Consider the following 14,234-nt stretch of genomic DNA (forward strand, 5'->3'; position numbering starts at 1 on the left):
GCTACCTATACAGGCGTCCTAAGGAAATAAATCATTATTATGATTATAGGTTTATAATACGATTAAACCTCAAGCTTGTTTAGACAACACTATCAAGCTAAGTCTCTTGTGAGTTTAAAACACAAGCAGCATTATATATGGTCGGCTCTTACTAGCCGAGAAGTTGGGTCGTTGAGTAAGGCATCCGGTCATGCATACCTTGTTTAATTGATAACATTGAGTAGCATAGTCTTCCAATACCGTATCACCTTTGAAGCAGCTTATTTGCGTAAGGTTGGTTAGGCTACCATGCGGCACTAAAGCTGCGCCGAATGTACATAGGCAGTATTTTTTAAGACCATTCGCAAAGAGCCGCATGTATATGGGTTGAATCCTAGTGAAATGGGGTTTAGGCCTTGCCGCCTAACTCAACTGTCTGCGCCATCATCACTCAAGGTACATCAAACCGCCTGAGTCTGCTTCAGCTAACTCCTTTGATTTCAATAAAATGCCTGGGTACCTCCACAATCTCTCTTGCTTTCTTGCCGAATGTATATTGCTTGAAGTCTTGCAGCATGTAAATGGGTTGATAACCCCCTGGCAACTGAATCTGAAACTGAAACCAAGCGGCATGGTAGAATAACCGCCTGGTATAGCTCGGTTGGCATAAGTATTGTTAAAAAGCAGGAGGCATCTCAATAGAGAGCCGTTTGTATAATCCGAGAGAAAATTCATTTCTCAAGCCTGTTACTCTGCGTCTATGGCCGCTTGTCACCATTTGAAGAGCTCGGTATTATGAATCAAGCAGGAGGCATCCCAATGTCGTCCAGCATGCTGATGAAAATCCTCCATTGAAAGTCTCCTTTCAAAGGCAACATACCGAACGAAAAAGGTCTAACAAGTATGTTGAACCGGCTTTTTACATCCAATAAATGATAGATATGCTTCCCAAAAGGGAGAAGCACCGCATGTGCAATGTGCAAGCGGCAAAATCTAAACCAACCATCTATTCCAACATGAGCAAATTTAAGCTAAGTCTAAACAACTTAGCGGCTAAGTGTTGTTCCTTTTAGAACAACCTAATGAGGCCTATGGCCGGATGATCAAAATGAGGCTAAACGGCCCCAAAGGTTAACTCATAGTCGCTCGACCTGAATAACCTAAAATGGAACCTAAACGGTGCGAACTAAGCCGCCTGTCCTTTTTATAAACAAACGGCACTCGGCCACTATTCCTACTTAGGTTGGTGAAACCAAGAAATTTTAAGCTACCGCCTGTAAAATAACAGGCAGCTTCTATCTTGGTTAGATATTTCGTTTGGTGCCTACTATTTTCCAGGTATCATACAAACGACCAATCTATATTAACAAATTAAGCTAAGTCCAAAAACATAGTAGCTAAGCGTTGTTCCTATTAAGAACAACCTAAAGAGGCCAATGGCCGGATAATATTGAACGCTTACCCACTTGCTCGATGGCCGACAGTCCGCCTGATCTGGGGCTATCACCATAGTGGGGCTAAAAGTAATAAAAGTCGACATCTGTCTAGTTCAGCGACAATCATTATTATGATTAATTAACTTGGAAAATGTCATACCATTCAAGGTATCAAAATTTTCCAAGTTAATCAAATCCCTCTTTCATTGAACTAGACAAATGCCGACCAAAGAGGCTTAAAGGGTCCTGTATCGGGGTTTTTTGATGTCCTGCGGGACAGTTACAATTCCGGGACTGGTATCCTTGCGCCTGTACCTGCAAAACAACGGAGACTCCTTGTGGTGGGAGTTCCGCCTCCGACGGTCAAGTTAGTACTTGTTTGAGGAGTAATAAGTGCGGAAAAATAAAGGTTGGGAGATCTGGTTCCTCTAGGGGAGGAGTGATCAGTGTGTTTAGGTTCTCTAGGTGAGAGTAATTAATTGCTTTTTTTCCCTTTAATGAGGATTAATGAGTGTATTTATATGCCTTGGGAAGCGTGCCAGTCCTTTAGGTCAACCTAGGGCTAATTGGGCTTCTTCCGAAGACTAGGCCTAGGTGGCCATTTTGCCCATTTGGCATAGGGGAGGCCACGTGGCGTGACACAACTGGTCCATGGTGGACGGACCAACGCCTGACACGTGGCAGGTTCCCATTGGTCCATATGGAGGACACATGGCAGGGCCTGAATGGTCCACTTGTCAGATGATGACTGGTTAGGGAAAAATCCCCTAATCAGGTTCTACTTTCGAAAGGAACAATCCCTCTTAAAAGAAAGATTACTCCTTCCGAGGGGCTAATGTTTAGGGTAAAAATACCCTTGACATGTGGACCAATGCCACTACGTCACGTTTCCCTAAGCTCAGCGCTTAATGAGCCGATTAGAGCATGACACGTGTCATTCTAAGGGGAAAACGGGCTTTAAGCCCATAACCCTAAAAACCGTAAAACGGTGGGTAGCCCGTCTACTTAGGTTAAATAACCTAAAAGGGCACCTGTCCCAAAGGACTATAAATACTGATCATTTACATCAGTTGGGGGACAATTCAATACACATTGAATAACATATACACACTCAACTCAAAAACAGAGAGTGAAACACTCGGATATTGAGGCTGTCCGAGACAGCCGGATGATCACTCCTCTCTTAAGAGGAGCCTGATCCCCCTTTGCATTCCACACTTTTTACATCCGAACACGTTCTAACTTGATCGTCGGAGGCGGAACTCTAGGGAGTCTCCGTTATTTTGCAGGTACAGGCGTCCAGAGGCCAGTCTTGGTGTTGTAACTTTCTAGCAGGACATCCAAAAAACCCCAAAACAGGTTTTGTCAATATATCTGCAATTTAATTGTCAGCTTGGAAGAAATCTAATTTAATCCAACCCTTTTCAACATTATCCTTACGAAAAGGATTCCTTATATATATGGAAATGCTTGACTCTTGAATAATGGACTGGATCTTTAGATATGTAAATTGCACTAGTATTATCACAATAAATAGTAATTCAATTAAATTTAATACCAAAGTCACATAGTTTTTGTTTAATCCATAGGTCTTGAGAGCAACATGCAGCAGTTGCTACATACTCAGCTTCAGCTGTAGATAGTGCAACAGTATTTTGTTTCTTGGAACCCCAAGAAACTAGACAAGAGCCAAGGAACTGGACCATACCTGAGGTACTTTTCCTGTTAACTAAGTCACCAACATAGTCAGCGTTAGTAAATCCTCTACGCATAAAGTCATCACTTCTAGGATAGAAGACACAAGTCATCTGTTCCCTTGAGGTATCTCAAAATTCTTTTAACAACCGTTAGATGTGATTCTTTTGGATTTGACTGAAATCTTGCACACAATCCAACACTAAACGAAATGTCAGGCCTACGGGCTGTTAAATACAATAATGAACCAATCATACCTCTGTAAATGGTTTGATCCACACATATTTCTTGTGGATCCTCATCAAGTCTGGTTGTTGTTCCCATGGGTGTGTGATTTGTCTTGGCATTCTCCGTGTTGTATTTCTTCAGAAGTTCCTTGACATACTTCTACTGATGAATCATAATTTCTTCCGATGTTTGCTTTATTTGTAGTCCAAGGAAGAAATTGAATTCACCCATCATACTCATTTCAAATTCACCACCCATTAGCTCAGCAAAGTACTTGCATAAAACACTGTTAGTTGCTCCAAATATAATATCATCTACATAAATCTGAACAACTAAAAAATCAGTTCCTTAAGGTTTTAGAAAAAGAGTTTTATCAACTTTTCCTCTTTTGAAATCATTTTTCAGAAGGAACTTTGAAATCCTTTCATACCAGGCTCTTGGAGCTTACTTAAGCCCGTAAAGAGCTTTATCCAGCTTGAAAACATGATTTGGAAATTTTGGATTTTCGAAACCGGGGGGCTGTTCAACATAAACATCCTCCATTAAGTAACCATTTAGAAAAGCACATTTCACATCCAGTTGATATAGTTTGAAACCCATAAAAGAAGCAAAAGCTACTAAGATTCTAATAGCTTCTAATCTAGCTATTGGAGCAAAGGTTTCTTCGAAATCAATACCAACCTGTTGGTTGTAACCTTTCACAACCAATCTTGCCTTGTTCTTATGATGGTTCCATGCTCGTCCAGCTTATTCCTGTACACCCATTTGAGCCCAATGACTTTCTTATTCTTTGGTTTGGGCTCGAGATGCCATACTTTGTTTCTCTTGAACTCATTCAGCTCTTCTTGCATGGAGACAATCCAATCAACATCTCCCAGGGCTTCTTGATGATTTCGAGGTTCTAGAATGGATAGAAATGCATGAAAGGCACAGAAGTTCCTCATTTGCGATCTTGTTTGAGTTCCTTTACCAATGTCACTAATGATAAGATCAGTAGGATGAGAACCTTGATACTTGAACGACTTAGGTTAAAATTCCCTTGCTGAAACTCCAATTTGAGGAGCTTCTTGCTTTGTTCCTTCTGCTTCTTCTTTATCTGCTGGTTCCTCATTGATTTGTACTTCTGGCTGAGGAACTTCTTCATTTTCCTATTGATTCTGATCTGGAACAATTTGCTCTTCTCTGGTTTGCTTTTAAATTTCTTTTTCATCCCTGTCTCTTATCAATCCAATTTCAAAATAATTATTTTCTTCCTGTTCCTGTACACTCACAAATTGGTTAACTTCATCAAAGATTAAGTGAATGTTTTCCTTGACACACATTGAATTTTTATTGTAAACTTTGTAAGCTTTTCTATTAGAGGCATATCCAAGGAATATAGCTTACTCACTTCTTTCATCAAATTTACCTAGGTTTTTCTTACCATTGTTATGTACAAAGCACTTAAAACCGAAGGCCCTGAGATGAGATATATTGGGTTTTCTTCCCTTAAACAGTTCATAGGGAGTCTTGTTGATGATGCTTCTGATTGTTACTCTGTTGAGAATGTAACATGATGTGGTCACGGCTTCAGCCTAGAAGTTCCTTGGCAATCCACTTGCAATTAGCATCGTCCTTGCCATTTCCTCTAGAGTTCGATTCTTTCTTTCCACAACTCTGTTTTGTTGGGGAGTTATTGCTGCTGAGAAATTATGGTTCATTCCATTTTCCCTGCAAAACTCATCAAACTTGAAGTTCTCATATTCAGTTTCGTGATCTGATTTGAGATGGATTATGGAATAGCCGCTGATTTTCTGTACTTTTTTGGCAAAGGAAACAAACAAAGGTTTCATCTTTGCTAGGAAGAAAAATTACCTAAGTGAATTTAGAATAGTCATCAACAATAACCAAAACATACTTCTTGCCACTCCTGCTTTGAATTCTCATGGGACCACACAAATCCATATAGATTAATTCTAGAGTCTTTGTGGTTCTTCAATTTAAAAGATGAACGAACATGCTTGCCTTTCACACATGGATCACAAACCTTGTTTTGTAGGAACTTAACTATAGGAATTCCTATAACCAAGTTCCTTGACCTTATTTTGTCGAGTAATGAAAAGCTGGCATGTCCAAAATGTTTATGCCAATCATCTTCAACAACACTCAGACATGTAAGGTTGTTCCTTAGGATTAAGTTGAGGTCGACAGTATATGTGTTCCCTTTTTTCGTGTCTTCAAGAACAACCTTTCCTGACTTGTTGTTGATGATTTGGCAAGTATCAGAAGTAAAACTTACAGAGTTTCCTCTATCACAGAGTTGTGATATACTGAGCAAATTGTGCATCAAGCCCTCGACCAGGAGCACATTGTCTATAAAGTGAGACTTTGATCTTCCAATCTATCCTTTTGCAATGATCTCACCCTTCTTGTTATCCCTAAAGGTTACTATTCCTCCAGGGTAGTCTTCTAGTGAGAGTGATTTGTCACTTGTCATGTGCTTGGAACACCCGCTGTCTCCATACCACGAGTTGTTCCCCCCTCCCCCCCCCCCCCCCCCCCACTAGAACATGCAAGAAAACTAAGCATTAGGATCAGGAACCCAAGTTTCCTTGGGTTCCTTAGACGTGGAAGCAATATCAGTTTTCTTTACCCATACTTGCCTATAGTTTCTTTTATTTGCCTAATCTGCAACAAATCCCATATTTCCTTTACGTTCTTGCACCCCATAACATGATTATGTTCGTGAGGTCCAAGCCCACAGTGGAGTAATTTTATAGCCATAACATTTATTTCCATTTTGTTAAAATCTTCCTTTTCATATTTAGACATAGGTTTAGGGATTACCTCATTTTGTGCATTAGTTTTAGTGACTTCAAAATCACCAACTTCAATGACCCTCCAGACTTGCTAATTCTCGGCCTTGATGAATATCTCCATTCGGTTCTTCCAGTAAGTATAAAACTTATCATTTAACATAGGAGGCCTCTGAGTTGAATATCCTCTCGAGCTTTTCATGAGTATTCATCTTGACCAAGATCCTTCTCGTCAGGGTTTCCTGATTCTCCGAGAACTTAGGCTCTGTTACCAATTGTTGTTTCAATGAATACTACAAGAAGGGGGGGTTGAATTTTAGTATGGTAGATTTGTCAAACTTTTTGTGGAAATAAAAACAATTAAGCTTAAGAAACTTAAAGTGCAAGAGAGATTTTACGTGGAAAACTCCTTGGCCCTAATCAAGGAGAAGAACCACAACTACAAAGGATTTTAAAAACAGATTCTTTACTAGAATAGGGCAATGGCCTATAACAAACTAAAGACTCTTACTTCAAGTTCCTCAACGAACTCAAAGCCTCAAGCAACAAGCCACTCAACTTGTTACTCTTCTCTTCTCTTTCTCCTAGCTTCACTCAAAGCTAAAACAAAAGTTCACTCAAACTTTCTAATTCCCTAAAATACAACTCGAAAGAATTAACTCTAGTATAAGAACATAAGAACCCTCTAATTCACTAGTGTGGAATAGGACTCTTAACTCTGTTAAAGAAAACAAAAGATAAAATCTACTTGAGCAAGGCTGAGTTTTTCCAACAGAAATAACTAGCTATTTATAGACCGTTTTAGCTTTGGAAAAACGCCTTGTGCTACTTAGCCTTCATGCCACTACTCACAACCCACTAAACAGAACATGTCCTAAAATTAAGGGCATGATCTCCTTAATGCGCAAGACCATGACATGGACTAAGTCATGGGGAGTAGTCCGCAACTTTTGGAAAACATGATTAGATTTTATTTTTGTAACTGATATTTCGAAATCAAATGAAAATAAAATCATTTTCATAAATTAAAAAGATAAGATTTAAACCAACTGTTTTCCTAAATTTAAGCAACACATAAACTTATATTTTAGACCAATTCCACACATCTAATTTAGAGTATAAACTTAATTCTTATACTTACATTAATCCTAAAACATAAAAATATTTTAGTCTTCATGTTTCTCTAATGAAGCTTCTACTCCGAGACTTCTATTCCTTTAGAGAAACTTCTCTTCTCTGGTGAAGCTTGTACTCCAAAGCTTCTGTTCCTTAAAAGGAACTTCTCTTCTTAAGGCTCCAACTCTGAAACTCCAGTTCTCTTTTGGATTACTTTGTCCTGTGCTATCTTGTTACTCATGGAATCTTCGCAAGACAACTCAATTCTCCTAGTCAAAGCATCTGATCACACAATTAAACAATCAAACACTTATTAGTAAGTAAATAAGTTAGGATGTGTCATCATCAAAAGGTCAACAAAAACCATTAAAATCTAAACAACTTCTTCGTATTTGTGTTTCTTATAAATTCGCATTTTATAGTTTTCCAGCTTTAATTTCATGTTTTGCATCTCATTTTCAGTTTTCATGCAATCCAAACAACTAATATATTATTATAATTAAATTAGGCAAAATTCTTTAGTATATCTATATGACAGGGGATTCTTGAAACTTATTGATGCAAGCTCATCTAAAGAAATTATTAATCTCATTGATCGAATTGATCCCAATAAGTTTTGTTCACTATTGATTTTTGTCGTCAGGTGCTGTTTATTAGGAATACTCTTCATAAAACATGCAAATAATTCAGGAATAATTTAATTTTTCTTTGATAATGCCATCTGCAACGATGAATAATTAACGACTTTATTATGTCATCGTCATTGTCTATTACCAAAAACCAGTTGTGACTTGTGAGTCGTATTCAGGATTTGAAAATCTCAACATTATATTAGTCCGATCTAATCATTATTACTCCCTCGTTTTCTTTTTTATATTATGATTTAAAATCTTGTTTTATTTATAATGGTAAGGAGTCTTCTACATTACTCCAATATGCTATGTACTTGTATAAAAAACACAATCGTGTGGAATATTGTTTAATTCGTTTTCTCAAATGTTTTAAGATATTGATTTTATTTTTTTTACAATTTTCTAATACGTTAGTGATCTTAATAGTGAGATATGAATCATGTATAATGACAAATGTATGTACACAATTAAACTAGGAAATCAAAGTGAATTAAACTAGGAAATCAAAGTTAAATGGAAGAATTAAACCAATACGACTGTACGAGTATAATTCATGTTGATCTGCTTAAATAAATGGGTCAAAATATCTAGAACAATAACTTCATGCTTTGTTTGGAGCCCTACTAAACTAGCACCTCTTCCAAGTCAATCAACCCAAGTACCCAACTACACAAATCAACGTTTGAGTCTAAAGGGGAGGTAAGAAAATCAGCCCTTCTAACTCTCAAGCATATGTAGATGGTGGGACTCGAATTTGAGACTTTGACCTTGTTTGGTAAGAACTTTTCAGGAAGCTCTTAGTTTATTGATGTCTATTAGAGATTTATTTTAAAAGATCTTTTTAGACTCAAATAATTTATTCTAAAACAAAATTCATATAGTAATTGCTTTTAAAAATTTCTTACTGAATATTTAGCTTTATTAATGCATTTAACAGTTAAAATCAGTTCGTTAAACCTTTTTATACAACTAGCTAATACAACCAATTATATCAATTAGCTAGAAACTAATTACTAAACGGGAACTATTTGAGCTCTCTGATTCCAATGATATAAAGTAGTACATACCCACATACCACTATGTATACCACTATTAGGAGTATTATACAAGAGTGTTTCACCCAAAAAAAAAAAAAAAAAAATAAATAAATTACACAAGAACCAACACCCCATTACTAATAAATAAATATGGGAGTACCATAAATACTGTTTTCTCCCATTCACATTCTCATTATTTATATCCTATCGTTTCCTCCATTCCTAAAGTGAAAAATAACACATTGAATTAGCGTCAAATAACTTGTATAACATGGAAGCTTCAAATGGAATTACCAATCATAATGAAGGTATGTATAAAGTTCATTTACAATTTTTTCACTAAGCCTACTAATCATACACAATTAATGCATTTTTATTCGGGTTTTTTTTAATAATTAAATTTGTTATTATATATGTGATTATGCAGTTGAAGGAACGGGAGAAAATGTCCTTATTAAACATGCTGCTTTCTTTGATAGAAATCATGATGGTTTTGTTTATCCTTGGGAAACCTTCAAAGGTTAGATTATGAATCAAATATTTGCTTAAACTTTTTGACTAATTTTTGTAATTAAACTTCATGATATTTTGGTTTAATGATGGGGTATACGTACTGTTGTAGGAATGCGCGCCATTGGATGCGGGTTGTTTATATCCACCGCTGCCGCCATCGTCGTAAACATGAGCCTCAGCCAGAAAACTCGCCCGGTATCTCTCTCGTATCTCTAGTCAACTATAGAATATAGATCCGCATGTTATTATTTATTAATGATATTTTTGTAATTTTATAACTTTTCAAACTAGTTGTACCTTTTTTTTTCAAACTAGTTATACTATTTCTTATTTTCTTTTTCTTTCTTTTTTATTGGATTTATTTTCTTTATTGTAAAGTCTTACTTTGTACTTGCTTTATCATACAAAGTATCAAACAAGTGGTTAGAGCTTTCCTCTTGATTTCAGGAGATCTTAGGATCGGTTTTCATCACATGCCCTTGTGGCTCTCTAAACACCAAAAAAAAAAAATTGATTTAATTTATTGTTACTAATCTTTCTCTAATTTTAAAAATAGTGGTTGTAAACTTATCTAATTAAAAATTAAAGAGAGGCATGATTGAATATTTAATTTTGAAAATCTATTAGATTTACTTTAATACAAAGTATATATTTGCTTAACTTTGATGAAAATGGTCTTATGTTTAGACTTGGTTTTCATTAGAGCTTGTCTAAAGATTTAGAAGGGGTTTTGGTGATCGATATTGGTTTGATGAAGTTTCTTATGATTTTGTAGAGCTTGCTACACATTAGACTAAAGTCGAATTGTTAAATTAATTCCTCATAGCGAGCATATTACAAAGTACTCCATTTGTTTTGAATTAATCACAACGATATATTTAACAAATAATTTAAGAAAAATTCTAAGATAGGGAGCATATAGGAGATTTAATAATATAAATTATATCTAGGTAATGAATGTTTTTTTTTTTTTTTTTTTTTTTTTGAGGGCAGCTAATGCATGTATGTTTAATAGTGATAGAGTTAAAACATAACTTGGGTGTGATAGAGTGACATTTTTTTATTTTTATTTATTTTTTTTTATTTTTTTTTTTGAAAGATGTAACACACATATATTTTCTCATATTAATTATATCTTAAATCTCTAACAAAGATTAATGCAAGTTATACCACTACAAGAAAACAACCTATTTTCTACGGACACGGGATTAGTTGGAGTGAGAAATTAAACACTAATAAAGTTTTGTAAGTAAAAATTAATCATCAAGTTAGATGTTGAGACTAAATCGTATGACCTAATCATTTCTTTCATCGTCCGATCCTGGCCTCATCACCTAGCACGCAGTCGGATTCCTCAATTGGTTACGGCCACCTCTAGCCGGAGGTTTTTTTTTTTTTTTTTTTTTTTTATGGGTAAGGAATTTTGCACTAAATAAAAAATAAAAAAATAAAAATAAAAAAGTGATAGGTAATAATAATATAATATTGGATCACCAATCAATGTGTAATTAACACATGCATATAATTTAGAGATGTCGGTACACCATACATGAAAGCACCAAAGCGTGTTGTGAGTTGTATCATGCATGATTCGTTTCAAAGTATTTTGTAGCATACCAATCATTTTATTATTTAATGTTCAAATATTTGTTTCATTGTATTATCTATTTGTATGTTACTTAAGTAATAGAATAAGAAAATTTTATAAAAGGTATTCACTCAGTGTAATTTGAAATTTGATTTTCTATGTATTTGTTGGCTTTGTGTACAGGGGAAATTTCCTTCATTGCTTTTCCCTATAGAGGTAAAGAACATAGCCAGAGCCAAACATGGGAGTGATACTGGTGTCTATGATACACAAGGAAGGTATGCCTAAAAATTCAACTTTTCTTGGCTGTCTTGTTGCATCATTATTTAATTAAGTTAGATAATCGGGAGTAATTATTAATTTTGATGATAACGATGAGACTGCCTAGAAGAGATTCCATATTAAAATCAATTGCTGATAATTTTTCAATAATTAGGAAAAACTCCCCCCTTACTCCTTTAGATTATAACTTGATGATTTTTTTGTAAATCTTTAATGTGGGACAACTTACATGTAGATAATAATATTGGGTTTTGACACATATTAAGACGAAAATATAACATAGTTCCATTTCTCACAATGATGAATAAGTGTGTTGATCAATCTTTTATGTGTTTTATTCAAAGGTTTGTAGAATCGAAGTTTGAAGATATATTTAAAAAGCATGCAAGGGAAAATTCAAGTGCTCTTACTTCTAAAGAACTAAGTGAAATGCTGAAGGATAACAGAGAATCAAAGGACATTGGAGGATGGTTAGCAACACTTCTTAAACTTCTCTGCTCTAAAAATTTGTATAGAAGTCATATTGTGTCCGTTCTTTATTGTTCTATTCACTCTTTATTTTCATCGGCTCATTATATTCTTCTACTTTCATTTTATTCATATTGGAATATTAATTTTCTCTTTTGAACTAATATCTTGGGCTCTTGGCCAATCAATTTCCACGCCGCCACGCGTGGATGGTCTACGTTACTAGTCCTTATCCTCTTTTCCTTGGTCTTTAATATGTATCTATAATAATTGGGTAGAAGAAAAAAATGTTCAAAGATACTTAATACGAACTATATTTTATGGTTCGGGTTAGAATCTAATATATTCCGTGGTTTTTATTTTTGAAGGTTTGGGGCCTTTGTAGAATGGAAGATTTTGTTTTCGCTATGCAAGGACAAGGATGGGTTGATGCAAAAAGATAAAGTTAGAGGAGTATATGATGGAACCATATTTGAGAAGTTGGAGATGGATAGACAATCTACTAAGAATCATAAACAAGGGTAAAACTTTAAGAAATCATTTGTGTGTTTCATATATACAAGTATATGAAATGTAAAAAGCTTTCAATTAGTTTATTCTGATTTTTTTTCTTCCTTTTATTTTCTTCTCAAGTGTTCATGGAGGAGATAAATAAATTAGCAATGCAGTTCATCTTCAAATGGTGGACACCAATTCATTGTTGTGGCTATGTATCTAATTATAATAGTTAGTTTTGAATTTATACACTGTTCTTTTGAGTTGTTAATGTGATGCTTGTAATTTTATATATGTACATTATTACAAGGATGTATAATGTCTTTATTATACTTTTATGAGCGAGGGATGCATAATACCAAGTTATTCTCGATAGCGTGATAAGAATTTGAGCTTGTAAGTTTTGAAATCACTGTTTGATTTTTAAGTAGGGTTTTTGTAAAAAGGAACTCATACATAAGTCCAACTCACTACTCTCGTAACAAAGCCTTTAAGTTAAGAGGCCCAACTATCAATTGCCTATAAGCCCCAACCCATGGATCTAAAAATACAAGGCCCAACAATCCATGGCCCATAAGCCCCAGCCCATGATATATATATATATATATATATATATATATATATATATATATATATATATATATATATATATATATATATATATATATATATATATATATATATATATATATATATATATATATATATATATATATATATATATATATATAACATGCATGCTAAAGTACTATAAATACACCTGCATGGCAATAAGAAACTTCCTTCCTATACCCATTGCTCCCTTTTTCTTTTACTTTCTTACTACATCCATGGTAGTTGACTTGAGCTTCGGAGGCTCCATCTGGGGGACCCTCTCAAGGCTGGGAGATTACTGTGCAGGTTACCTGGCGAGGCGGGCAGGCGGCAACCTATCATCATCTTGTGATTCCACATAGGGGAATATAAGTGATTTCAATCATGAAAAAGAAAAAGGAAAAAAAAGGGAACTTCATGACCATTTTTTGTTTTTTTACATTCTCATGTAATTTCAATTCTTGTACGTTTAAAAGACGTTAAAATTGTATGTAAAGCCGTAAAGGAAGTAAAGAATCCACATATCAAGAATGACGTTTGTAACAAAAGCATGATATATTGATGTTCATGCCTGGAATCATGGTGCATGTGAGTCTATATCAAATTGAAATTATATTACTTGTATATTATTGGACGATTTAGTAGCACGCATCAACGATTAATAAAGATGAAATATATACTAATTATATGCGTTAGTTTAAATCTTATTCTATATTAACTTTGATGAACTTTGATTTAGTTTAATTTACTCATTAGTATATGGAACTATCCTTAATTTTTAATTTGATAATTACACACAAAATAAGGGATCATTTTGAGGTGCTTACTTATAGGTCTTTTGATCTAAATTGATAAATAATTTAGATAAAAGACAATAAGGTTATGTTCAATTCACATGATTATTAAATCTGAATTTTTCTAATTTGATTTATTTTAAACTGATTTTCAAATTTGACAAACTTTAACTTAATTTATTAAATAAATGTCATTATATCCCTATAATGTGCACTTTTCAAATATAAATTATTTATAATTTTTAAACCACAAAAATAATGATATTTAACAATAAATAAATGTAAAAAAAAATTTAAAAAAAAAAAAAAAAAAAAAATCTAATCTGACCTATATGATTAATTCTTAAATAAGTTGATTTTAACTTGAATAAGTTGGACCACAGAATGTTAACACATGGTTATGATCGAGCTAAAGAATGTTAACATGCATGATCGAACAGATTGTCATATAAAATTGTCAATGCCAATACATTTTCCTTGATCTTATTGTCTAATGTGGTCTTTATTTTAATTTTGTAACATAAAATAAAATAAAATAAAACTTTGTAAAAATATGAAATAATACAGAAATTTAATCAATAT

The 14,234-nt window shown here is 34.2% G+C and overlaps 1 protein-coding gene across 1 annotated transcript; it reads left to right on the forward strand.

Moving 5' to 3' along the window:
- The first annotated feature begins 8,604 nt into the window (after positions 1 to 8,604).
- Positions 8,605 to 12,535, forward strand: LOC110721887 (probable peroxygenase 5). The gene is made up of 7 exons (XM_021901112.1): positions 8,605 to 9,226; positions 9,346 to 9,438; positions 9,541 to 9,626; positions 11,203 to 11,297; positions 11,646 to 11,771; positions 12,138 to 12,290; positions 12,403 to 12,535. Exons 1-7 carry the CDS (start codon positions 9,190 to 9,192, stop codon positions 12,422 to 12,424), a joined length of 612 nt encoding a protein of 203 aa, XP_021756804.1. The 5' UTR covers positions 8,605 to 9,189; the 3' UTR covers positions 12,425 to 12,535.
- Positions 12,536 to 14,234: the final 1,699 nt, after the last annotated feature.

Source organism: Chenopodium quinoa, unplaced genomic scaffold (genome assembly GCF_001683475.1).
Source record: "Chenopodium quinoa cultivar QQ74 unplaced genomic scaffold, ASM168347v1, whole genome shotgun sequence".
Lineage (NCBI taxonomy): Eukaryota > Viridiplantae > Streptophyta > Magnoliopsida > Caryophyllales > Amaranthaceae > Chenopodium > Chenopodium quinoa.

Bases quoted from the DNA above. Each gene is read 5' to 3' on its own strand.
- LOC110721887 (XM_021901112.1), top strand. From the start codon at position 9,190: ATGGAAGCTTCAAATGGAATTACCAATCATAATGAAG. The intron at 9,439-9,540 runs GTTAGATTATGA...GTACTGTTGTAG, and splicing joins TCCTTGGGAAACCTTCAAAG to GAATGCGCGCCATTGGATGC. The intron at 9,627-11,202 runs GTATCTCTCTCG...CTTTGTGTACAG, and splicing joins TCAGCCAGAAAACTCGCCCG to GGGAAATTTCCTTCATTGCT.